This window comes from Neopelma chrysocephalum, unplaced genomic scaffold (genome assembly GCF_003984885.1).
Source record: "Neopelma chrysocephalum unplaced genomic scaffold, ASM398488v2 Primary Assembly neopelma1_22, whole genome shotgun sequence".
Classification (NCBI taxonomy): Eukaryota; Metazoa; Chordata; class Aves; order Passeriformes; family Pipridae; genus Neopelma; species Neopelma chrysocephalum.
The window spans coordinates 11,139,631-11,165,622 of record NW_020897689.1 but is presented as its reverse complement, the minus strand read 5'-3'; the positions used below and the strand labels follow the sequence as shown (position 1 = coordinate 11,165,622).

Genomic DNA, 25,992 nt, shown 5'->3' with positions numbered 1-25,992 from the left:
ACTTGAATGTTTAAACTGTTATGGAAAAAATACTTCTATTCAAGTTTTTTTGTTTGGTTGGTTGTTTGGTTTGATTTTTTTACACAATAGAACATTTTTGGAGGTGGTCACTACAATGATTTTCAGAAAAGTCAGGTCTTTACATTTTGTTTGTTTTTGTTTTGTTTGTTTTTATTTTGGTTTTGTTCTGTTTTAAAAAGAATTTAATCCTAGGTTACTTGTACTCAATTTTTCATTGCAGTAGCACTGCACTGGTTGCACTAGCACAACTAGTGGTTGTGCTTGAGTTTTGTTCAGCAATAAATATTGATCTGATAAAGAACATTGGTTTTGTTATAATTGTATATGCTTTTCTACTTTATTGCTCTTCTTACTGCAGCCTGGGGATTGTTTTAAAAATATTTGCTCGTAGGTGTTTCTACAGTGATATTTTTACCAGTTCCTAACAGCACTGAAGGAAGTGTGCTTTCTGCTGTGCACAATTTGCTTTGATGTCTTTTGCTTACGCTTAACCTACCCACTTATCCTCACATGCTTCTTTTTTTTTAACAGTTGAATCTGGAAATCTAAATAAAAGCTGATTTGGTATTTCACATATTGCCTGCTGTTAATATAGGAATCTTCCCAATTTCAAATCTTTCTTTGAGAGTACAGATGCTAATTTGTTTTGTGAATGGAGTACACATACTCTTTCTGCGTTTAGCCCCTTTGATCTTCTGGAGGTTTCTTAGCAGTTTATGATCTTGCTTTCGTTTGTTGGAGTAGTATACCAGCCATAAAAGTCTCCCGGCTCTTGGAGCTTCATGGAGGTTCAATTACGAAAATGCAACATGCTTATGTGGATTTTCTTTACCTCTGATCCATTCCTCTGATGTATGGTATAATTCTGTGAGAAAGCACACAGGATCACCCTTGAGGAGAAAAGACAACGCAGAAAGAATCGAGCCTTGCAGAATATACCACCTAAGGAGTCTTTCTGCTGTGTCTTTTGCAACCGGACATGCCTTTCTCGTATTGGCCTTTTTAGCCACCAACGCGCTTGCAACAAACGTGGGTAGAGCCCTTCCCAAATCTTCGTTTGCGAAGCCTAGCCATGATGATGATGATGAAATCAGTTTTACAGGAGTCATCTCTCCTCATGCCCTCACATTGTTGGTCTTATAATCCCAGTTCCTTTCTTATGTTTGCTTGTAAATTGATCCAGGGATTTGAGTCAGCAGAAACACTGTAATTTATCAAAAGTTTTGCTGATTCTTCAAGTGCAACTGGTTGGTTGTTAGGATTGGTCAAACCACAGTGGAGATAAAAGGCAGAAAGACAAACTGTGTTGCCAGAGGAGGACCAGACATTTGCACTCCTGGGAGTTTTATTTTCTTTTGGGTATTTTTTAACCTATGTTGGCTTGAGGTTGCATTGTTGATCTGTGTTTGGGACTAATTGTCATTGTAACCTGGTGCAAGCCTTCTGTTTTGGAATGTGTTGGTCTTGCCCTTGCTGTGCTTACTTATACTTTCTGCCTCTCTTGTGATGATTTGACCATATGAGGAGCCAGATGAGGACTCAAATAAGTGAAATTGCTCTTGTGAAGAAGCCCCAAACTCCAAGTTACATGAATGTAAAAAGGAGGCAGCAAGAATGAAATGTCCAGAAAGGGGAAAGGACTCCTCCTCAGTGGCTGCATACATTTGTACTGAATTTGTGTTATCTTCAGGTTCTCATGAACTTTGTGTTAACCCTTGCAAGTATGTGTGCTGAAACAGTGGAAAATAAAGTATCTTTAATTAATTCTGTGGAAACTGAAGATGTATTTGAACTGGGAACATGTCTGATCATTGATGATTTTATATCATAGCAGCTCAACACTGGTTGAGATTGTCTGTCTGTACAGTTGTGTTATATCCTTTTAATGCTTTTTACCCATTTATTGCTGTTGCAGAACCTAGAAGCTGCCAGAAGATGTCACACTGTGCCCTGCTAAACAGTTGGCTTCTGGGCAGATAGTGATGAGAGGTTAACATTTGCATTTTGGTTTCCTTTAGTACAGTCACACAGCATATTGAATTTTCTGCTGAGTGTTTTGCCACCTGTTAAAGACAAGGCTTGTTTCTCAGCTTTGGAAAATGCCTCTCAGGCAGTTTTATGGCTGTCTGCATGTTTTATATTGTCACTGTTATAAAACCTAGACAAAAATTTGGGGAAAAAAACCAAAAATCAAACCAAACAATTTTGGCGACTATTAGTATGATTTGCAAATCTATTACTAGTCTGGTATTTCCATTTTTTTTGTTGGAAATTTGTTCGTGAGAAAGTAAATTTATGTGTAATTTTCAGGGTTTTTTAATACCTTTTCCCTTTTTTTTTTTTTGAAAATACTGCAGTGGAAAAGAGCATGATTTGTAATGTTGTAATACAATTTCTCTTTTTTAAATTTATGTGATGGTTGGAATGAGGTAGTATAAGAGATGCCTCATACTCTAAGCACAAGGTAGTGATATCAAGAAGTAATGTAAGTTAGAGTTTGTTTTATCCAGAGACTTGTATTTCATATATTATTAGGCTATTGATGTGCAGTTCATGTGTATTTTTGGACCTGAGCAAGCTGGTTATAAATATTGTCACCTTGAAAAAGCAGCTAGGACAATGTGGATAGATCAGTTTTTTCCTGGTTTTCCATGCATTCTTTGCACTTTTGACTCTTTTTGCTATCAAGTTCAAGTAAAATTTAACTGCTTGTTTGAATTTCACAGTTCATGTTATACCGTAAGCTATAATTGACACATCTTTTCTATACATGTATTTATTGTCCTGTTTTAATTATGAGCAGGGCAAGTCACAACTAATCTTAACACATTAAAAAAATCGTATGTGTAAAAATCATCTGTAAATACATTCAGATGGGAAATTAGAAAGTGGTTTCTAATTGTCAAAGGAGTGAGTCTTTGGAAAATTTTGGAATAGGTTTAACAGGAGGAAGCCTAACTGGTTGATCTACAGTAGCGTCACTGGGGACTAGACTTCATGGCCAAGGAGCCACCTTCTGCTTACAGATTTCAGATTAGGGGAAAGTGCTATGGTCAAGAACGAACAAAAACCTCAAAGCAATTCAAGCCTTATTTGTACAACACACAGTTTGCATGTATTCACTTAATACCACGGTTCTATGAAGTTAAAAGCTATTAAAAATGCTAAATTATGATGCCCTTTTCAATGCCTATTTTAGGAGAAATTACGACTTGAAAGAAACAAGGAGTACAATCAATATCTCAGGGATAAAGAAGAATGGAATGAAAGGCTAAGGAAATTAGGGAAGAAAAACAGAGAGGTAATACAGTTTTACAGTCTTACCAATGACTAAGACATACAAAGTAAGACAAAACAAGCAAATTATGTTGTTCAGTGAGGCCAGCTTTATTAATGTGTCTAGGAGGTCCTGGTTTACAACTCATACAGTACAGTTCTTGATTCCTGCTTCCATTATGTCTGTGTCATAGGTGGATGCTTTCATTCTTCTACGTGTCTAAAGCAAGTCCCTGGGTTGTTTTTGGTGATAAAAGTGGTAGCCAAAAAAGCTATCTCTTTGAACAAAATATTGAACCTTACATAGCTTTTATTTGCAGATGCTCCTTTCCTTAGTCTGTGTCCTGTTCATGAGAAAGCAAGGCAAGTGCAGACAACTGTCCAGAATATGAGGCTGTGCATTTGTGAATAAAAAACAAAAATTAAAAAAAATTACTACTGAAAGTGAGCTAGACACATACGTAATTGAAATCACGTTCTGATCTGAGGCCTTTGATTTGTATGGCAGTAAGCAGGTAGGAACACACACATGCCTCCATTGGATGAGGGGAAGAATCAGAAGGGTAAAAGTGAGAAAACTTCTAGGTTGAGTTAAAGACAGTTTAAGAGGTAAAGCAAAAGCTGCACACGCACAAGCAAAGCAAAATCAGGAGTTCATTCCCTACTTCCCATGGGCAGGCAGGTGTTCAGCCATCCCGAGGAAAGCAGGGCTCCATCATGTGTAACAGTGACTTGGGAAGTCAAATGCCATCACTCTGAATGACCCCCTGCCCTTCTCCTTTCCCCGTCTTTATATGTTGAGCATGACATCCTATAGTGTGGAATATCCCTGTGATCAGTTGGGGTCAGCTTCCCTTGTACACACAGCCTCCTTGCTGGTGGGACACCATCAGAACCAGAAAGTCTTTGGCACTGTGTTAGTGCTATTCAGTAGGAACTAAATTATCCCTCTGTTCCCAACATTGTTTTCATCACAAATCTAAAGCATAGCCTCATATAAGCTACTATGAAGAAATTTATCCCAAACCAGTGCAGCAGCCAATGGGATTTTTAGATCTGATTAACATTGTTGTGAGACCCTTTGCTTTAGTAATCTGGAAGCAATATATTGATCTGAGAAATCTGCTTTCTAATAATAAAATCTTTTCTGGAAAGGGTAAATTTTATTTTTAAAATATTTCTGCCTCAGTTTAATAATTTGGAACTCCCAAATGTAGGTTTGATTTAAGAAGGCCTTCTACTTCTTTTTAATACAGAAATTCTGAAGTGTACACTAGCGTGAGAGCTAGGTCGTTCCATGAAGTGCCTTGTATTTGCACTCAAAACATCTGAAAATTTATTGTCTTACAGCAGTTGGCAAGTGCAAATACCCATGTATTTTTAATTTCTGTCCAGAAGAATGTTTCTTGTTTCTAGAAAGATTGTTTTCTTATGTAAAGGTCTTATGTAAAGATCTTTTCCTCCAAGTGCATTGGAGTGTCATACAGTTGAAAAATATTTTAGTCTGTGAAGACATGTAGAAGGCAGTATTCAGGCATCTTTTAGATGTTGAAATTCAATGTCTGTTTCTTAACTGACTTCTTGAAGGGTTGGAGTGCTACACAACAGTGCTCCCTAGGAAACTGGCAAAGATGCTGCTTGTGTTTGTGTAACCGAGTCTGTAAATTTCTAAAATTTTTCTGCATGTTTGGGCATTTATGTTTCCTTATCTGACTTGTCTAATGAAATCTATTTAGGGACTTAAAGTTTTTTCTTTTTGCTTTGTTTGTCGTCCAGTTGGACTTTTAAGTTATATTTTTATTATTCTTGTGTAGAAACAATTTTGCTGTCATAAAAGAACAAACAGGAAAAAAGCCTGGTGACTATTTGTTGAGATTATGCCATCTCCGAGGGATATTTAACTTGGAGTGAGAGTCAAATAACATATGTGACCTCAAAAGTTTGATCCAACAGTTTATATAATCCTAGGATAAACTTCAGTTCCAAGGAACCTCTGGAAGTCATATAGTACAATCCTCTGCCCAGAGTAGGGTTAACTTCACAGTTAGATCAGGTTGGTCAGGCCATATCTGGTTGAGTTTTGAAAGGATGAGGTATGCACAGTTCCTCTGGGCAACTTGTTCCACTGCTTTAACTTCTTGATCTGAACTTCTATTCCTCTGTATCCCACTGGAATATCCTTTGCTGCAACTTGTGACTGTTGATTCTTTGAAAACCATTATTCTGGCATCTCTGTAACTATCCTTTAGGTAGAGACTACAATTACTAGTTCCTCCTGCTCCATACAAACCCTCCTTAACCTTCTTCTTACAGGCTGAATAAACCCAGCTTTGTCAGCTTCTCCTTTAAGAGCTCAAATGCCATCTCAGTAGCCATCCTCTGCACTTTCTCCAGTTCATCAGTATCTGGGAAGGGGGAGGGAGGGTAGAAACTGGGCGCACTACACCAGAACCTGATACTGAATAAATACTGAGCAGAGAAGGATCACTTACCCTGACCTGCTAACAACAAGTAATGCAGCCCAGGTTGTTGTTAGCAGTTATCACTGCTGAGGGTCCTCTGCTGACATGTGCAGCTTGTTGCTGCGCTGCTAACCCAGGCCTTTATCTGCAGAACTGCTCTCTAGGCAGTTGGTGCCCAGCCTGTGCTGTATGTGGCATTGTTCTGTCTCAGGTGCAGAGTTTTGCCTTTGCATTTGTTGATCTTCATGAGGTTTTCGTCAGCATATTTCTCCAGTTTGTCAAGACCCTTCTGAGTGGCAGTCACACCCTCTAGTACACTGATCCTTCTTCCCACTTTGGTGTCATTTACATCCTTAATTTGTTTTTCATTATATTTTGTAAAGTATGAGTTACTGTTATCTTTATTCCATAGATGAAAGATTAGTGCACAGAAATACTACAGGATTAATCCAAACCCATGTTGTTTGTTAGAACTGTGTATTGAATACTGGTCCAGTATGTCATAGGTTTGGTTTTTATTTACTAAACTATCCATCCTCATAAAGACTTCTCCTGGAGAGCAAAGAAATAGATTAAGAAATAGTCAGGTTAAAAGGTTGTGTTGATAGGGAAGAAGTATTACAGACTTACCTGAGTCTGGATAGAACAAAGATATCTATTCTCTTGGTGAGGTGTAAAGTTCCAAGTGGTTTTTTGATTATTTGCACCTCTGAAACTGAAAGTCAAATTAGAGTTGGTAAAAGGCCTGTCCAGGATTGATAGCCATGCTTCTGAAACAGGTGAGATACAAGGAAGAGTACCTTTTTTAATCTCAAGAAAAATAAATAAAATACTAGCTTTTAAGCACTTGAAGTATTTTCCTTGCTCACCTCTTACCTTTCTCCCAGTACTTGTTTAGGGATTGTTTCAAGCAATACAAAACTAAGGTTTTACTCAATGTTATTAGTTTTTATTCAGATCTTTTAATATTTTTTTTCCATTAAACAGAATGAGATGGACAGGAATAAAAAACCTGTTGCTGTTACCAGGCTCCAGCCAGATCCACATACAGAAGTACAGCCCTTTAATACAGGTGCAGAACCTCCCAAGAAGGATGCCTTTACTTCTACAGAAGATTATGAAGAGCTGCAAAATAAGAGATGGCTGGAGGAAGACAGGTGCCACAGGTTAGATGATGAGGTTGAATTAAGAAGTCGACTATTAAATAAAAGACTTGATGCAGATTTGGATGTTCCCAATGGAAAACATCATGGATTTGGTAGCCAGTCTGTAATTCCTATCAGGAAGCATCACAGACTTGATGAAGATCGTGATTTTGGTAGAAGATACTACAGAGTGGACTATGATCCTGAGATAAGTGAAGAAATGGACCCTAGATTTAGATGTGAAAGCACCTATGACAGAAGAACTCCCCGGGTTTTTCATGCTGAAAGGTATTCTTAATTCCACTTTTTCCTTTATTTCCATAGCGCTTGTTGACAGCCATGGTTTGCTGTCATTGAAAATTAGACAAGATTCCCATGTGAAAGCAGGATTTTTGTACTTACTTATAAAAAGGAACTTTGCAATAATTTATAGAAAAAGTGTTGAACACTTGGGCCAGTACCTAAGACTATACATCATAGATTAAGGAGCACTGTATATATTATAGCAAACCAAGGATACTAGAGAAATTACCTCAGAAGAAGCAGCCCACAATTAATTTTTATGAAGAATGGTTTCCCAGAAAGCATGTTATTATTTGAGAGCAAACACCTGCACTGGAAACCCAGTGTTACCTCTGTTTTCTTAGTCTGTAATAGTAATAGCAAGTCAATTTTCAGTTCAGATTCCAAAACTGGTTTGAGCTTCAATTTTTGGTACGTGCCACTGTGTGTATAAAATGCAAAAATGTGTTTTTAAAAAATCTTCTTTTTTACTCCATGTCTCGGTAAATGATGGGCTTTAAACCTTTGCATAGTTGAATCAAATCCTGATGGTTTTAATAGGTGCTAATCTCTGTAATAACTACACAGGTTGAATAAACATTTAAGAAAGCCAAAACCAAACAAAAGGGGGCATCTCAGATAAATCATTCAGGAGGAAAACTGATATTATGTACTGTTCAGTATTAAATAGTCTTTAGTGTGTTAACTGATACAGCAGTTTTGTTACTTTGACATAAATTGTTAATCATTCTCTTCCAGCTTACTCACTTAAAAGAAAAAAAAAGTGTAACCTTCCCAATCATTCAAGGTTTGGCAGTCTGGCCCCCTTTGGTTATTCCATTGCAAGAATTGGTTGCTTTTAAAACCACATGGATTGTGGTGCAAAACAGTACCAACCTTGAAACAGACGTGTTTCATATAGCTAAATTCAAATGAAATAAATCAGTAAAGTTTATTGTAAACAAATTTTTAAAAGGGGCTTTAAGGGTGTTCATTTGTTCACTTTCCAGATCTTGGGAACATGAGTGTTATAGCTTTTTTTTTTTCTGTTGCCAGAATTATTTTCCTGCAGTTGCTTTAAGTGAAGGAAACACCAGTGTCCTCTCTTTCTAAGGCAAAATAAAGACTTTTTTCCCCCTAGATTTAACACTTCTAGAAAAAACAAAGGCAAATTATACTACTTTCAACCACGTTAAATATTACAGTCATGTTTCATTGTTAGTTGCTGGTGGACTGGTTAAATGATCTTTTGAGTTGTTGTTTACAGGGATAATTTTCTGGATAATAGTGCAAATTAATAACTGGGGAGGGGGGGGTGGAAGCCCTAAAATGCTTATCTGCTTTAAAAGCATTTTTTTTAATTCAATGATCTCTTGCTTCTTTTCCAGTTTCAAATGTCACTAGAGTTAAAATATTTTTTCTCAAAAGCTTCTGATAGTCTTTATAAAAAAAAAAAAAAGTAAAGGAATTAGATCTATGGAGATGAGGCTTTTCCCATGTTTACCTATGTTTTTTTTTGATTTTTTGTTTGCTAAATAGGAAGTCCATGGCTCTGTCCAGCTCTGGAAAATATATGACTTTGTTAGCATTTGTTGGGTACTTTATTTTTCATTGAATACCTATTCTTGTCTTATTTTGTTGAGATAACTTGAAGTCTGCAATAAAGAGTTGTTATTTTGCAACAAGAATTGTTATTTCAACCCCCCCCCAGATCATTTTAGGAACAGCTCTCTTGTGTTCATACAATATTTGGCATCTTTGAAGTTACTTGAAGTTTCAATCATATCACTTTATATGTAGATAACTCAAATTTTAGCTCCTGAATTTTTGTATTCACCATGTTGCCTGTCTTTTATCTTGATCAAAAGTCACCTCTCCCTTTTAAATTCTATCAGGTGCATAGTGAAGGGTAGGTTGTCATTAAAGAAGCTTTTCATATCTGAATTGGTTGTTTCACCAGACTTGCCCAATAGCTGTGCATCAAAACGTATTGTAGACGTCGTTAGCTCCTGGGGATTAAGAGCAGCAAGATCTGTTACGATTAATGTAGTGTGAGTGTCAAAAGCTCTTCAGCTCTCAAAACTGTTAACCAGGCTCAACAGTTAAAGGTTGCATGAAAGCAGGCTTGGGAATTCACACTCCAGACAAAGAGCTGACTTGACCGTGCTAGCAAAGTGAATTATTTCTAGAAATTTTGTGTGATATATTCAGAACTGGTTCCGCTGTCCAGTGTGCAGTCAGGCTGAAAATACATTTACATGAAACTGCTGGACCTTCCATTTCAGATTGGATGTTTTTAGGCAAGCATAGCTGAATATTTTCAGTTTCTTTATGGCCCTCTCTGAATGGAATAGTAAGAGACATACCTGTTGATTATGAAGACGAATTAAGGGAGAGAGCATGTGTGTGGCAGATCTCAAGAACTGGAGATTCTAGATATGCTATACTGTGTATTTTTCTGATAACTGCACTACAAAATCATGATGAAAGGAAAATGTTAATTTAAAATTCATGATATGTTATCTGAAATGGCTGGTAGTTTTTCCTGCAGCTAGTATAACAAGAAAAACATGTTTCCTTTGAGAACAGCCATTGAAGCTTGCATGCCAGTTTTCTTTTTAATCAATAGATCACCTATTTCTCCAACTGAAGACTTTTATTGATTCATATAATGAGGAATCCTTTTTTGATAGTAGTTTCGAAATTCTTTTTTTTCCTGTTGTCTTGGTTTTGCAAGTCCTGAAGTGATTTAAGTGTATGAGGCAGAAGCAGAACACTTGTAAAGCCCTTACATAAACTCTTGACTGGCACCATACAGTCTGTCAACATGGTTGAAGTGCTCAACTGAGTCAGTGTTGCTGATGGCTGCAGAAACCACAGGCAAATGAGAACTGTGAGAAGCATCTTCTTGCCAGACGGTTTCTTCTTTTGCTCCTGCTATTTCTTTGGATTGTAGAAAAGCTGTTTTTCATATATGTATCACACAGTGACGTAAGTGCATCTATCATGTTTCACACAGACTGTGAAAGAAATTCTTGAGTTTGACCACTTGGTTTTCTTTTTTGCCTCTGCCAGAAATCAGGTACAGATTCGTCCTTCAGCTAATGAGGAGGCCAGGTCTGCAGCTGAAATGCGGTATAGAACAGGCCTTGTTCTTGGTATGTATAAGAACCTAACTAATGATACTGGGTTAAACTTTCCTTGCATATATTATTTTTCCCTGCCAATAATAAAACCTAGAAAAACGAGCTTTTGTTTTCCCCCTTGCGCTAGTTGTCTTCAAGACAGGTAAATAAATACTATTGACATAGAAAGAATAAAGAAAAAAATGTTTTCCCCCTTAATGCAACAGGACTTTCTGATTAATTTTGAAGAACCCACGTTTCTTCTTAGATATCATTAACAGTTTAAGGTCCAGATGTGTAATTACATTTTTGTTTTTTTACAAAATGAAGCATAGGAGAAATCTTAACCTCTGTGTTGGTAAAGACACAACTTTATAGTGAATTTTAATTGCAGAAGTATGGAAAATGGTAATTTTCACAACCTTGGGCAAGAATAAATGATTCTGATCATCTCTTACTGCTTAAACATAGCCATAAAATTAGCAGGGAACGTTAGTGTGGAGTGTAATCGAGAGAAATACTGTTAAAGGCATAGCATTCCTAGCTGAATTCAGAAATTATAAGATAAGAATAAATGAACTTCAGTAGTAGTTCTTTAGATGGGAGCTTTTGAAGGCAAGGCAGCTTTGAATTATGAAAGGATTGATTAACAGTTGTCAGAATAATTTCTGTTTATTTTTTCATTTGAACTTACCTGATCTTCAGTGCTATATGTAGCAGATAAAATTTTTTGGAACTGTTTAAAGGCAGCATTAAAATAGTGGTGTTGTGGTGGTCTGGACAGTCTCTGGTCTGTCCAGTCATCTCATTTGTGGTAACTCGAGTACACAGAGTTGTGAATTTGTATTCCTGGCAGTTCTGGTTAGAAGAGTATTGTTAGCTATGTTGTATAAAGATTAAGTAAATTAAAACTTGAAAATTTTGAAAATGAGAAGTGATTTCAGACTCTCCCAAAATCACAAACTGTGAGGTTGTCTTGCACATTTTGGTCACTTTACAGTTCCAGCACAATAGTTGAATAAAAAAAAGTAAGTCAGTCATGCATCAGGTTTTGCTGTTGTTGTTGATTTGGCTTTTACTGTATTTCTTTCCAGCTTTCTTCTCTTTATTGTTCGGGTCTACTTTACTAGAGATCCACAGTGACTTTGTGTATGGAGTACGTTAGGAGTTCCTGTGTCTGATAGTTGTAGTGTACAGAAAGTGGTGATGATGGTTTTTATTGTTCTGTTTGTAAAATAATAGAAGACCTCTACACTTATTCTGAGAGTACTACCAAAAGTTGAAAGTTTTTTGGGTTCCTTAAAATCTGTGTGGGGTGTTATCACTGTTTCCCTTTGCATAAACATATCTCCCAATTCTTTGCTAATTCTTAGTAGTCATGGGAATCGTTCTAAAAGTGGAGGAATTTGCTTTCCTCCCTGTGGGCTTGATTCTCTTCAGTTTTAACTTTCATTTTGTATCCAGAGCAGTGCATCATAATTTTGGAGTGCTATAGTGTATCTTCCTTAGTTGTGCATTAGAGGAAAAAAAAACCAACTAACTTTTTTAGTTGCTGTTTTATCACATAGCTTTGAAATTTGTAGCTTCCTGGCTATACAAAGCCAGGCAAACAGAGAAAATAATAATGAAAATTTTAGTACTTTTGATCATCATACTCCAAATGAACTGTATATTAAAACTATCTATTTTTTTTAGTCAGTAAAGATCCAGTGTTCATATACTCTGCTGTGTTTCAGGTTTTAAATTGACTGAAATTCAGTGGTTTTGTTCAGTACCTTTTGTGTATTTTATGGACCATTTACACAAATGTGTGGTCATTTCCATTAGGTGGTCAGGACCGAGAACTTCTTCAAAGGAGAAAGGAGAAATACAGGCGAGAGCTAATGGAACAGATGGCTGAGCAGCAGCGAAATAAAAGACGGTAATGGAAAGTTACTATATTTTTTTAAAGATAGTTGCTGGAATTTAGAGACATTTCATTAATTCAATGTGGTAAGAGAAAAATTCGTAACTGAGGAATTCCAGGTAGTGAGGTAATATGGCATTCAATTAAACTCATTGCTGTGAGAGCTTTAGTTTCTAATAAACAAATTCACCAGCTCTCAATGGGACAAAGAAAACCCAGATATTTTTTCATTTTTAAAAAATGATTTTTAGTTTCTTCAGGGTAAAGAAGCTTTAACAGAAATTATCTTTTTTGCTGATGCAAGAGCGTCTAACTACTTGGCAAAGTTGAATATTAGTCTTGTTTTTGCCCTCCTATTTAGGAAAGTAACCTCGTATTTTTGAAGCACTTGACCATGTGGCTTATGCAGAATAATAAAATATTAACTTCTTCCTTACCTATTAGCAGCTGCCTACTGAATACCAGTGTGTATACATAAAAACACACAGTGATATTAGTGAAGGGATAAGGAAGTAAAAATAAATTAGTATTGACAGTTTCACTATGATGAAAAATTGTACATGCTGAACAAGCCTGAGCCCAGAAATTACAAAATAGTATTTATTGCTGCACTTTTGAATCATTCATTTCAATGTATTTAATATTAACTTCTTGAATGTGAATAAAGATAAATTTTTAAGAAATGTCCTGAAAAGTTGTAGTAAACAGGTTTGTGGTGATTTGTCCTTTTATGGTAGTTGGATTTTTATTAGGTGGAATAGATGATAGCCAGATGCTTCTTGAGAATTCTGTTTATTTAAAATATTACACAGTTTCCTTCACTGACTCCAGAAGAATTCAAGTGGATCATTGTCTTCTGTTATCCTGTATTTTCAGAGTTATTTTAACAACAAAGTTGTGAGCTCTGTGCTTTGAAAGAATGAGTATAGTTGTTACTGCTTTCTGATGTGATCCTTTTTTTTAAAAAAAAATTCCCAACAAAACAGTGAGAAGGAACTTGAGCTCTTAGTTGCTGCTTCTGGAGCTCATGACCCAGAAAAGAAGGTAAGAAACTTGGATTTTCTTTCACCTATGTAGACTTTTCCTTTTTTCTTGCTCAGTCACAAAACTCTGTAGGGCTTCTATAAAATGATAAATGCTGATTGTTTTGGGTTTTTTTTTAATAGGGCATCAGCATAGAACAAAATTGAAACCAAGGATGATAAGGCTATGTCATGGTTTAACCCCAGTCAGCAGCCAAGCCCCACACGGCCGCTTGCTCAATCTCCCACCAGTGGGACTGGGGAGAAAATAGGAAGGATAAAAGCTAGAAAACTCATGGGTTGAGAGAAAGACAGTTTAATAGGGAAAGCAAAAGCTGCACACACAAACAAAGCAGCACAAGGAATTAATTCTCTGCTTCCCATGGGCAGGCATCTCCAGGAGAGCAGGGCCCCATCACACATGATGGTGACTTGGGAAGACAAACACCATCCCTCCCTTCTTCTTGCCCCCGCTTCATATAATGAGCATGATGTCATATGGTCTGGAATGTCCCTTTGGTCAGCTGGGGGCAGCTGTCCCAACCTCCCATGCACCCCCAGTCTCCTCACTAGCGTGTCAGTACAAAAAGCAGAAAAGGCTTTGCATCTGCGTAAGCACAGCTCAGCAATAACAAAAACATCACTATATTATCAACCCTGTGTTCAGCACAAATCCAAAATATAGCCCCATAACAGCCACTGTGAAGAAAGTTAACTCTACCCCAGCCAAAACCAGCACAGGCTGTAACTTGTTACACATGCTGTCAGCTTAAGAGGAAAATATTTTCAGGGAAGTTATTGAACATTTTCTTGTTCAGTGACCATATCTTGTTCAGTGATTATCATAAAAAAATACTTGATGTCCATTGCTAGCCTGTTTACATGCACACAGTAGTAACCATTCCTTGGAAATGTAAAGTATACTGCAGAAAGTTTTTTCTCTTTTTCAATTAAGAAAAAATCTAGTTGTTTTGCAGACAAGTTGATTTCACTGTATCAATTTTTAATTTCAAATTTGTAATTTTTTTTTAAATGATTCCATGTAGTAATCAGGATTACAAGCATTTTTATAGGATTTTGTAAAAATCAAGATGCTTAATATTTTGTTGCTTGTAAAACATAATGCAGAGTTCCTACTGTCTCCACTTCCTTAGTAAGGTGATGATTACATTAAAAATTTTGATTAGCATATATCAAGGAGTAGGTTGTCAGCACTATATCACTAGTAGCTGACTGCTTGTCACAGAACTTGTATGATTTGCATATATGTTTGCTATGTGCCTGAAGCCATTGCATCTTGGAGATCTACTGCTGAAGAGTTAGTAACCGTTTCAATCAAGAATAGACTGGTTATTAATTTAACTGGTAACTGGTTTAAATTATCAGCAGTGCTGGGTGTTTTTGAATGCTATAACACAGCAAGAAACTTGGGCCATTTCTGGAGGGTTCAGTAGAGGTGAAGGGAGGTCCTATTTGCTAGAAAATGAAGGTGGATGGATAGCTGTAGGATGTTATTAGTCAGCATGTGAGACAGGAGGCTGAGAATATGCGCAGACAAGCAGTGAAGCTCAATCAAAATTCTTACTTCTAAATGGGGAGGAAGAACACTGGTCCTGCTGCATGTTCCTGCCCTCCCTGCTGAAAGTGTCTGTCTTGCTTGTTTGATCCCTTTTGCAAACTGAGTCAGCTTAGTTAGCTGGCAAAAATCTGAAACTTTTTTGCTGCTTTAGTTGGCTTAGAGAGGTCAGCTGGCTGATCAGGGATTCAGATGGTGAAAGGGAGAGGGATGGAGTATATGGCTGGGAGCCAGGCAGGAAAAGAGACAAAACTGAGCAGAGGATGCTGGGTCTTTTGGCTCAGCAAGCTGCAAGGTCAGTGTAAACAGTATTGTCTAATCAAAGCTGACTATGCAGAAGCATGCTTTGCTGCAGCACTCAGTATACCATATGCATCTCAAAAGTGCCTGTTGTAGGAATAAAATTATATCTAGAGCAAGTCCAGAGCATGCACAGTGTTTTAAAACCACTAATTTAGCTGAAAGCCTTCAATTAAATAGAATTGCTGCATTCATTAAGCATCAGTCACTGTTAGCTTTAAATTGCCTCTCAGGGAGAGATTCTAATTAGGTGGATTTCTTGATTAATTACAGGTTGGTTAAATAGCAATGCCTGATTAAGAATCTATAGATGTAGACTTTTGGCTCGTTTCAAATGAAACAATCCCCAGGATGAACTGAGTACGACAGTCACATCTGAAATTAGCTACAGAGCTGAAATCTGGGGCACTTTGGGAACAGTTCACATTTAAGTTAGTGAAAAAGACTGTTTTAAATGTTCTCCTGCTCAAGACACTGGATTTGAAAAGACAAGTTAAAAAAATAGTCTGTAGACTGTATTATAATTTTCAATTGCTGTAGCTTGTATCTGTTAGCTAATTTTGTATTCACGTATAGAAATTTGAAGTTAAATGTTACAAGCAAATCAAGCAGATTTTGAGAATTTTTATCTTAATGCTGTAGTCTGTGATTGGCGAGTACTAACTGCTTTGTATATACTGTCTTGCAGCTAAGTGATGAGGAGGTAAAGATTTAATATTTTGCTGAAATACTTTAATATTGTAGGGTGTCTGATTTGCCGTTAGATATTTAATAATTAGCTGGTTTCTGGTATTACTTTCTCTGAATGCATGTTAGTTGAAGCACTGCAATGTTAGGACCAGCGAATTCAGAACAAAATCTGTTTTACTTGTACACTGTATGATTTGTTTCCGTTCTTCTATTATATTAACTTATTTAAATAAACATTAAAATAGTTATACATAGCAGTTGCTGTAAGGGCTTTCTGGGTGTGATAGGGTAGTTCTGAAACTAACTGACTTGCATGCCTTTGCATTATTTGCATGTTGCCTTTGACTTTCTTCTGAGGCTGCCAGTTATCAATAAACATTTGCTACTTCTATTTGTAAAAAGAACTGCCCCAAAAATTCATAATTGTTATGGTTGAAAAAATCAATAAAATCTGAGGAACTTAAAAAATGAAATAATGGTATTGCAAGGAAATGTTTATTGGAAAAAGTCTCAGTATGTGTTTGATTTTAGTTTTTAGTGATTATGATCCATTTCAGTCTTGGGATGGGAGGGAGGGATTTTGTAAACTTTTCCTATGCCTAATATAATGTGACAATTCTGTCAGTGTAGAAAATTGGCAGCTGTAGATAACCTGTACTACAGATAGAAATATTCTTTTTTTTGGGTATTAGCTAGAACTATATACTTCCTGCAACTTGCCACAGAGGTTGTTTTTGTAAATCTGTGTGATAAACTTCCTAGATTTCCTTGTAGTATTAGATTCCCAGTAAATCACTGGGAGAAAAACCTGCAATTACTAGAAATTTGAACAGCTAGTTGGGACCCAGTGAAGTGTTTAAAACAACCTAAATGGAAGGTCAGAATATTTCCTAGTAATGACAAGATAACCGTTTTGTTTTGGTTTTTTGTTTAAGCTCTTTTTTTTCCTGTTACTTTTTTTTTTCCACTTTTAGCCAAATAGACTGAAGCAGTTTGGCTTCACAGCAAGAGCTTCTGAAGAGAAAGTACCTCCTGAAAGGCCCAGGGTGGCTTTCCAAACTCCAGTGCCTGCCCCTTCAGCCTCTCCAGTGAATGAAGACTTTCAGAGTGATAAAGACTTTCACAGAGGGCTAGCCAGCACTCTTGGTGAAATAGCAGCTCCCAGGTGCTTCACCATCATGTTCGTTTTGCACATTAAATAAGATTGATGTTAAGCGTGTTATTGCTGCTGAAGTAGAGCTCAGTGGTGCTACTGATCCTTCTCCAAGGAACTGGTGGAGGTAGAAATAATATTTTGACAATTAACAGAAAACTGACTACTTTGCACTGGAATAAACTTTAAATGTCAATTTCTTCAGTTTATTTTGAAAAATCTGTGGAGGCCAGATTATCTGTGAAGACAGCTCTCTCTTAGTGGGCATTTGTATAGGGTAAGGGTTGTGCTGTAGAAGTTATGTCCATGCCTGTAATACTGAATCATGTGCGAGGATACTTGGGCACATGCCCAGCAATGTCCATATTTTCAGAAGGCTGGTATGGTATGAGTTTGGCCCCTGTCAATTGGCAATATCCCAGGGTTAAGCTCAGGAATGCACTGTAGGCAAGGACAGTGTGCATTAGATGCTGTGATTGAGGCTAAACTATTGAGAGAGAGAGAGAGAGAAGGAGCTTCAGGCATGTGGCTGAAGCTGTGCTGAGCTACTCACCTTTGACCAGAGACTAATCCTTGCCTTGTTTTATTTACTGTTACTGATGTAACCAGTAAGTATCATTAACTGAACTAGTAAAAGAAGGCATGCTTGTTTTATGTTCTTAGATCTCTGGAATAGTGTGGGTTCGTGTACTACTCCCTAAGGGAAGGTAAATTTCCTACTGAGGCTTATTGTTTCTGCACGGCACTAATGAGAGGTCTTCAGCTGAACTAAATTAGAATTTTTTCATAATGAATTCTCTTTCTACTCCCATTCCCCCTCCCTTCTCTTTCCCTCCTTCTCTTTTCCCTCCTCACTTCGCTTCTTTTGGTGATCTCTTTTCAGTTGTACAGCAAACCAAAGAGTTGTGTCCCTTTTTTCTTTAAGGCTTGCACCGTTGCCACCGCCTCCACCGCCTGTTCTGACAGACAACTATAGAACACCTTATGATGACGCATATTACTTTTATGGGGCTAGGAATCCTCTGGATCCTGCTCTTGCATATTGTAAGTGGATGATTTTAGGTGGATTGGTTGTTAGAGTGATTAAGGTGACTACTTTTAATCTAGTTAAATAATGAATAATGTAGAACTAGTGACAGCAAATTAAACCCATTTTTTAGATTGAATGAAAAGGGCTTTTTCCCAACGGTGTTTTTGAACGAAGTAGGTTTTTTTCAACTACAAAAGGGGCTGTGGCTTCCAGAAATCTTGTTCATCACTTGAACAAGCTCTAGTCTCAGCTACTTAGCCATTACTCCTCCTACATTATAATTTTCATTATAATTTTGATAATTAAAACATTATTTTCTAAATTTACGTAAATAATATAATTCATTACATGCTTGGGTGTTGTTACAATTTCAGATATAATTTTAAATATTTTTAGAACATTATTACATTAAATATCTTAAAATAATGTACAAAGAATTCTACCTTTGTATTTTTAGGACTTTTTTTGATCTGTCCTTTGACTGCCTCAAAAGTGATTTAATGAGAGAAACAATTGTGATGTGTGTGTGGAGGGACTGGATTGTATGGTGTGTTTCTCTTTTTTTCTTTTTTTTTGCTTTTTTAGAGGAAAAAGCAGAAATACTTTTTTAAATTTGTTGTGCTACTGTACTGGTTTAAAGGTAAACTGAAAGGTAAAGGTAGACTGAACCCAACTCAAAAGAGATTATTAGTCAGAGTTACAATTTAATAACAATAATACAATAAATACAATTATACGGACAGACAATTGGTTTTAACCTACAAAACCTCGATGTATAACCCAGCACCCTGGGGCACGAACAGAATGATGTTTGTTGGCCTCCATGCTGAGCCCCACGCGGCACCCCTGAATCCAAAGTAAAAGGGGAGGAAAACCTGTTGGTGAGAGTGGTGGTCGCAGTCCGGTCGAGGTTCTGGTCCTCCTCTAGATCCTACGAGTGGGTCCAGAAGTCCCAAGACCCCAAGACTATATACTCTCAGGTTTGAGTGGGAATGCCCAGTACCTTCCCCAGGGCGGGGAGTTCCACAATGGGTGATTGTGAGTCGTGAGATATGTTTGGGATCCTTGATGGCCCATTAGCAGACATGACCCCTCAGGCTTGGTGTGGAGGTGTTAATGATTCCCCGGAGGGGAGTTATCACACCTGTACCATTGGTGTGAGGATAGGAACATCCTCCTATCTCACAGGCTTATAGCCTGAGGGGTCAGGTGTGCTCTGGGCAGCTGCTGCAAATGGTCTATTGTTAACAGTTCCTGGGAAATGACGTAGAGGGCGTAGAATACATAGTTTGGGTTACACCCACACAGTGGTGCACTGGTCCCGGCTGCTCTAACTAGGACAGCTACCTTCATAGAAAAGGTAAAATCAAGGGGGAAAAAACCTTACACAAATAACTCTTTGACTAGTTTTATTTGAATGGTATTTGTATGCACTGGGGAATTTCAGGAAAGCTAAAGACTGAAGAGCAAAAGTTTTGGGTTTTTTTTTTTCTGTCTTCATTGTAAATTTCTGCCTATCTTGTTATGTAATAGCTTAGGGTTTGAGGAAGACTTGTTTGTTTGTTTCCTTATTTAAAAGTTCCATGCATTTTATCTTTTCTTTATAATCTTATTTTCAGACCACAGTTTTAACTCACAGAAGTTTGGGGACTTTGATGGGGTTGTTTGGTTTCAGGTTTTTTTCCTGTGTATTTCATTTTGGTATTTATTGTTTGTTTGTGTTTGTTTTCAACCCTTGTATCAATATAACTTCTAGGATAAAATGGCTTACAGTTTAGAGTATTAAAAAAACTAATACTTGAAATTCACATATGAGAGTTAAGTTGTCCTAAAGCTTGGTTACACAAACTGGAATATTGCTAGTGCTTAATATTTGAAGAGTGAAATTGTCTTGAACACAAGCAGTAATATGCACAGTAATTTCAAGCCCCTTGTGGCAGGGTGCTACAGGTCTTGTTACAGTGAGAGTACAGGTGCCAGATGTACTGCAATTAGATGATACATTTGGAAAGCATGAGGACAAGTGTTACCATTAAGCGAGTTATTTAATTTTGTTATTTCATTTTAGAATATGTTATTGAAGTAATTTGTAAAATTTAAAGAGGTTTAGTTGAATTAAAGAAATAGATTTGTACCTTGGCATTGTATTTCTTGCTTTAGAGGCCATTATGGATTAGCTAAATTTGTTATAGAAGCTGAGAGTCCTGTTAGTAATCCTGCACTTACAGAGTTAGAGCAGTGAACTCTGTTCTTTTAAGTAATGACAAATACTTATACCCGAGCATTCAAAATTTAAAATAGTGTTTTTATTTTTTCTGTGTAGATGGTACCGGTATGATGGGAATGCAGCCTGCTCCTAATCTGGATCCTCCTTTAAATCAAGCCCCAGTAGAGCAAACTGTGTAAGTATTATCTAGATTCATATTCTTTGTTTGCATTTATCTTTTTGTGTTGGGAATATTTTGCTGAGAATGGACATGCCTTTGAAATAAAATGTATTAAACACAAGTCTTCAAACTTCTAATGAAGGATTTCTGTCTAAACAATGAACCCATAATTCAGCAAACTTCTACTTTCATATAGATTTATGAGAATGTTTGGGATTATAATCTACCAGGCTGTGGAAAACAGCTTTTAAGTATTTCAGGGAGGAATTTTTAATTTTTTTTTTTTTATTCCCCCCATCTGGACCCTGTGATGTTTTCCTTTTGTATGTGTGGTTTTTCAATTCAGAAGTAACATTGGACAGAGGAATACAGGAGACAGACAAAGAAGCATAGGAGTATTTTCTGAAGAAAAAACACAGCCTTCCAAAGAGGCAACATTATCTTACCAACAAGAATTACAACAGCAGGTACTGAGTGATAAAGCTTCTGACTCTTTAATTTTTTATTTTTTAACATACAATGGTTGTAACTGTAGTACTCTTTCAGACATTTTTATTTAGCTTACAAGTAAAAAGTTATCTAACTCTCCCTCCCTTCATCACTTCCTTCCTCACATTCCTCAGACCCTGTTTTATTTCATTTTAGCTCTTCAAACAGACAGTAAGATCTTCAATTTTTTTGTCAGAGGCAGAGAGAATGTTAAGATTTACAGTAAACATTAGTTCCAGGCATGTGGCTTTGTATGATTATTTTCATAAACATAAGAACCTGCATCTTAAAGGCAGTGGATTATATTACTGTGATATTCCTGCTAAAGGATTGCTTTTGAGCATTATTGCTGTAATTATTAGGAACAGTCTAATTTCAGTAAGTTCTTCATGATCATTTGGACACTGATTCAAAAGCTTCCCTGATGTTTATTTACAGTGTGTTTGCAGTGGTGTCTTACCATTTTTAGCTTCCTTTTTCATAGACTAGACAAATTTTTCGAATCCCCTGTTCCAGTAGACATCCTAGATCCCTACTCATTTTAGTGGCCTTTTGCTGCTGTACCTTGTGGGAGTTTATAAAATTTATTTGGCCATGATGAGGCATATTATTTTGGAAGATATTTTGCTAGAACCCAGTTCAGTGGCACCTAACATTTTCTTATCTTATTCTTTATATATTTCTTTGCTGGGGTAAATAATGGCTATAAAAATATTATAGTTCTAATTATGACTGTGCATAGGGATAAAAGAAAGGCTGACAGGCAAAGTCAAATAAAGAATTAAATAAACATTTAGGAATAGTGTCTGATATTGCACATATGCTTCTCTAAAGGCATTTTTTTACTATGGGCTTAAGTAAATTTTGTCTTGCCATATGAGAGACTGCACAATTTGACATAAAGGTCTAATAAACATTGCACGATACAGTTTTTCAGAGTTATTATGCTGCTTATGGTTGAAAGCAAACAGAAGGTATTCTGCTTTTTTTTCCTATTGACAAGACCGACCATTTTTGTAAATGGTTGAAGGAGCTAGATGAGTCTTTGTTGACTCATTATATCCCTTATGAAATTGTATGACTACTTGATAAGGGGAAATGATAGAATTACAGAATGGTTAGACTTGGAAGGGACCTTAAAGGTCATCTTGTTCCACCTCCCCCTGCAGAGACACCCACCATTAGAGTAGGTTGTTCAGAGCCCTATCCCAACTGACTGTGAACACTTCCAGGGATGGAAGATCCACAGCTTCTCTGGGCAGCCTGTTCCAGTGCCTCATCACCCTCGCAGTGGTTTATACTAACTATATTTATCTAATTAGTAAGTTTATCTAATGCACATGCAAACTTAAGAGAAATACAGTAATATATTTTAGTTACATAAATAGTAGTTAGTGTTTGAAAAGCTCTAAGTAGAAGAGGAACTTTATAACAGCTGTTCACTTTGTATATGTTACATTTATGAGGAAATTTAGTTACATAAATGTAACCTGATTTTGAAGATAAGGAAGAACAATCTGTATGAACATTTCTGTGTTACATACATACATCATATGGTATTATTGCAGAAAACTAGTTCACCAATGATTATTGAATTGTGTATCATTCTGTTAAGGCAGTTATTGTTAGGAGTCATCTCTAGTTTAACTTTTGATTAAACAAAATACATCAGGTTGAGAGAAGCAAGTGTTGTAGTATTGTACAATTTTGCCTGTTTGACTTTCAGGCAGTATAAACATCTGTATCAAAGATGCAGAGAAATGGAACTTTGGATATAGAGCAAGTGTCAGATGTGAACATTTCTGGAACTTGGGAGTCTTATAATGTGTATCTGTGTGTTCCTCTGATTATGCACAACTGGCCGTGCATGTTTTCACAACAGTATTCAATGCACTGTCTGCAGCATAGACAGTGAAATGTTTGGATCTGCTTGATATAGATGAGGGAAATAGGTAATGAGAGCATTCAGTTGGCACCGTTAACATTTTATTAAAATTATACCTAATGTGATATTTTTATGGAACTGGCTTTGTTTGGTTTGTTTTTAGATAAGAGAGAGAGAAGAGCGACGCAGGCAGGAGCGAGAGGAGAAGGAGCGCTATGAAGCCAAGTTAGAAGCAGAAATGAGGAATTACAACCCCTGGGGAAGAGGTGGTGGTGGTGCTCCTCTCAGAGATGCAAAAGGAAATCTGATAAGTATGTTTGCCAAAATTATATGTTGTCTTTTCAAGAGTGATGTTTTCTTGCTCTCCTAAAGGCTCTATTCAGCTATGTTATCCCTTGTTTTGTGGCACTGGTAGCCCTTTATTGACAAATAGACTTACTTGTTTCAAGGAGCTGCAGTCTAGGAATATTTCAGTAATTATTTTGATTTCTGTAGAAGCATTTGAAGAGTACAATTTGAACAAAATGGGCAGCGCAGGATATGTCAACTAGAAGTGAAGACACGATGCAGTCGTAAAGGGAGAAGGAGGAAAACAAGCTGTTAGAATCATCAGCCAAACAAATATGCTAAACTCTCTTGTGAAGACTTTTATTTAAACATGTCCCAGGGACAAGTTTTAAATTGTTTTTCTTTTTAAAAGTAATTTCTAGGGTTAGAAATCTCTACTTATGACATGGAAAATGGAAGCATGTTTTATATAAATATACAAAGCTAAGTGGAATATTTAAATTTCCACAAGTAACACTGCTGGTAAATGGCTGTATAAAGAGCAGTCCGCAGTAATGTTTTTTAAGGCTTAGTTTTTTCCAAATGCTCTTTTATACAAGATTGAAGTAGCGAACTGGGAAATAGCTGTGATCCAGGCAAGTTGTTCATCAGCCTCTCCAGTAAATCATGGAACACTTACTGGATAAGTAGTTAGTTTCAGTTATATGACACCTGAGCAACATATGGCAAAATTAATAGTGTAGTTTGAGGGTAGCAGGTGAAGTTTAAATGCTTTTTTAAAGATTTTGTAGCCAAATTACAAGTTTAGAAGCTTGCATTAAGGATCCAAGCTTGCATTTATTCCCAGAGCAGATAGAGGTGTTAATACTGCCTGACTTTAAACACTGCATTTAAGTGTTTGACTTCTTTCTCTACGCTTTATTAATGGTGAGAGTGGAAATGCAGAGGTCTCACACTAGCCTGAGCTCTGCTGAGAACTTTATCTGTAAATGAGGAACTGAGAGAAAGAAGCTTCTTACCCTGTTTTCCTGAATTACATATGTAAAGTTCTTTTCCGACCATAGCTCGGCAGCATGATGGATAAGCTATGAGTCAAATGTCGTGAAACATAACATGCTTTCTGCCATGTCTCTTTTTTATGCAGTGTGACTTGTCTTTTTATCCTCTTAAAAATGTCTGTAAATAGCTTTTGAGACTCTGATATATGCAAGGACTGCTTTACAGAGAGGAATGTAATTTGAAGTTCCTGGAATCCGTGTGCTTAAATGACTACATAATTATCATTATGACTACATAATTATTATAAACGCTATTTCAAAAGGTAATCTGAAAACTGTGCAGTACTTTTTTTGTTTTGAAATGAGCCTTCTAGGTATAGTATGGTAACACTTCAAAACCAGTTGAAATTTACGTCTTTGATCAGGCACCATGTAAATTTTGGTGCAAATACTGGATAACGTTGCTTTGCTTACATATAGAAATTTGCATCTGGATTATTACTGAAGACATGAAAACCGAAATACACTTCAATGCTTCAGTGCACTTATCACTCCTAATGGTAATCAAATAGAGATTCAGTACTTAAATACCAATACTAAACTCAAAAGTATTTTACAGCTTTAAGGAGATAGAAGAAGGAGTGGTTTCTAAATACGTACTTGTCAACATAGACTTGTCAGTCACTTTTGTCTTTGAGCTCTTTATCTTTCCATTTAATAGCATTTTGGGGTGGGAAGACGAGGTTTGTTGTGAGGAATCATTCCTGACAAAAGAAAAGCAACAAAATCTTTTAATCAGCTAATTAATAGTACCTAATTATATATTAATTATATATAATATATATGCATTATATATATTATATATTAATAGTACCTAAGTATTTCACCTTTAGCCTCTATAGTCTTGTCTTCACCTGAAACTTCTGTTCCCATAGCTGATATGCTCAGGAAAAGTGGAATTTGATCAAAAACCCCTGTATTTTTGAGAATCTGGGGTCAACGTGCTTTTTATGAGAATAAAATACTATAAACAGTTATTTCCCCTTTCCTTTAGCGGACTTGAATATCATGCACAAGCAAAATGAAGATGCATATCATAATCCAGAGGCAAGACTATATGAAGATAAAAGGGCTCTTGTAGCTGTTGACCTAAGTTTGGCCTCCTCAAGACCTGAGAACACAGAAGCATCTACAAATAAAATAGCAGGTTTATACTATGTTACAGCTCTATAATTATCCATAAGTCTTAGTGATAAAAATTCTCTAGTTCTTTACCCCTTTTTAGTAGTCCTGTGATAGTGTTAGTGCTCTCTGTGTGCAAAATCAGTATCATGCTTCTTTCCCAAACTTCTTCATTGCTGTCACTGCGTGCTCTTAAAATGTATTTTCTTATCTATCTTGTCAGTAGTGGTAACTAATCAGTGTTTTACCACTGACGAGTCAGGATCAGTATATTAATTTTCCAGGTTCAGTGTTATCTAATCAAATCTTCATACATACTTTTTAAATTCTTAAATGACATAGTAAAATACAGCTATATAGTAGGTTAGTAGGTGAGAATACGGAATAAAAGGAGATGGAAGGTCTTTAGGTGTATAATGTTAGAGATTTAAGGTGAAATTGGTACAGTAATGAGCTTAACGAGTTCTAAAAAGTTACAGGTAAATTAGGTCCATATGCAGCCCTGTACACTGCCTCCAAGTTATAGGGATTTTATGTTATTTTCACATTTAAAAACAAATACATCTTCTTACATGTTGTGAGACATCTAAATGAGAACACTGTGGTACTCCAGACCTGTGCCTAGTTTGGGCAAATGCCAGGATTGGTGATGGTCTTCTTAAGTCAGCTTAGATGCTACTTTTCTTTCTCCTGTCCGAACTGTTGCTCTGCTGTATAAAGAGTTGCATGGTATTTGGGGCATAGATCTACTTTGCATGATTGCAACTCAGTGTCC

The 25,992-nt window shown here is 36.6% G+C and overlaps 1 protein-coding gene across 11 annotated transcripts in view; it reads left to right on the top strand.

The window, feature by feature from the left end:
• Window positions 1-25,992, top strand: part of CSPP1 (centrosome and spindle pole associated protein 1) — a 64,481-nt gene that overhangs the window by 11,864 nt on the left and 26,625 nt on the right. For 5 of the 11 annotated variants that reach the window (XM_027699782.1, XM_027699521.1, XM_027699612.1 and 2 more), the window contains 11 exons: window positions 3,221-3,322; window positions 6,747-7,192; window positions 10,262-10,344; window positions 12,139-12,232; window positions 13,204-13,261; window positions 16,780-16,970; window positions 17,884-18,002; window positions 20,312-20,390; window positions 20,722-20,842; window positions 22,913-23,060; window positions 25,090-25,242. In XM_027699782.1, coding sequence (XP_027555583.1) covers window positions 3,221-3,322; window positions 6,747-7,192; window positions 10,262-10,344; window positions 12,139-12,232; window positions 13,204-13,261; window positions 16,780-16,970; window positions 17,884-18,002; window positions 20,312-20,390; window positions 20,722-20,842; window positions 22,913-23,060; window positions 25,090-25,242 — 1,594 coding nt within the window. The remainder of the gene's footprint in view (window positions 1-3,220; window positions 3,323-6,746; window positions 7,193-10,261; window positions 10,345-12,138; window positions 12,233-13,203; window positions 13,262-16,779; window positions 16,971-17,883; window positions 18,003-20,311; window positions 20,391-20,721; window positions 20,843-22,912; window positions 23,061-25,089; window positions 25,243-25,992) is intronic. The other 6 variants (XM_027700110.1, XM_027699941.1, XM_027699702.1 and 3 more) reach the window with 3 other exon arrangements.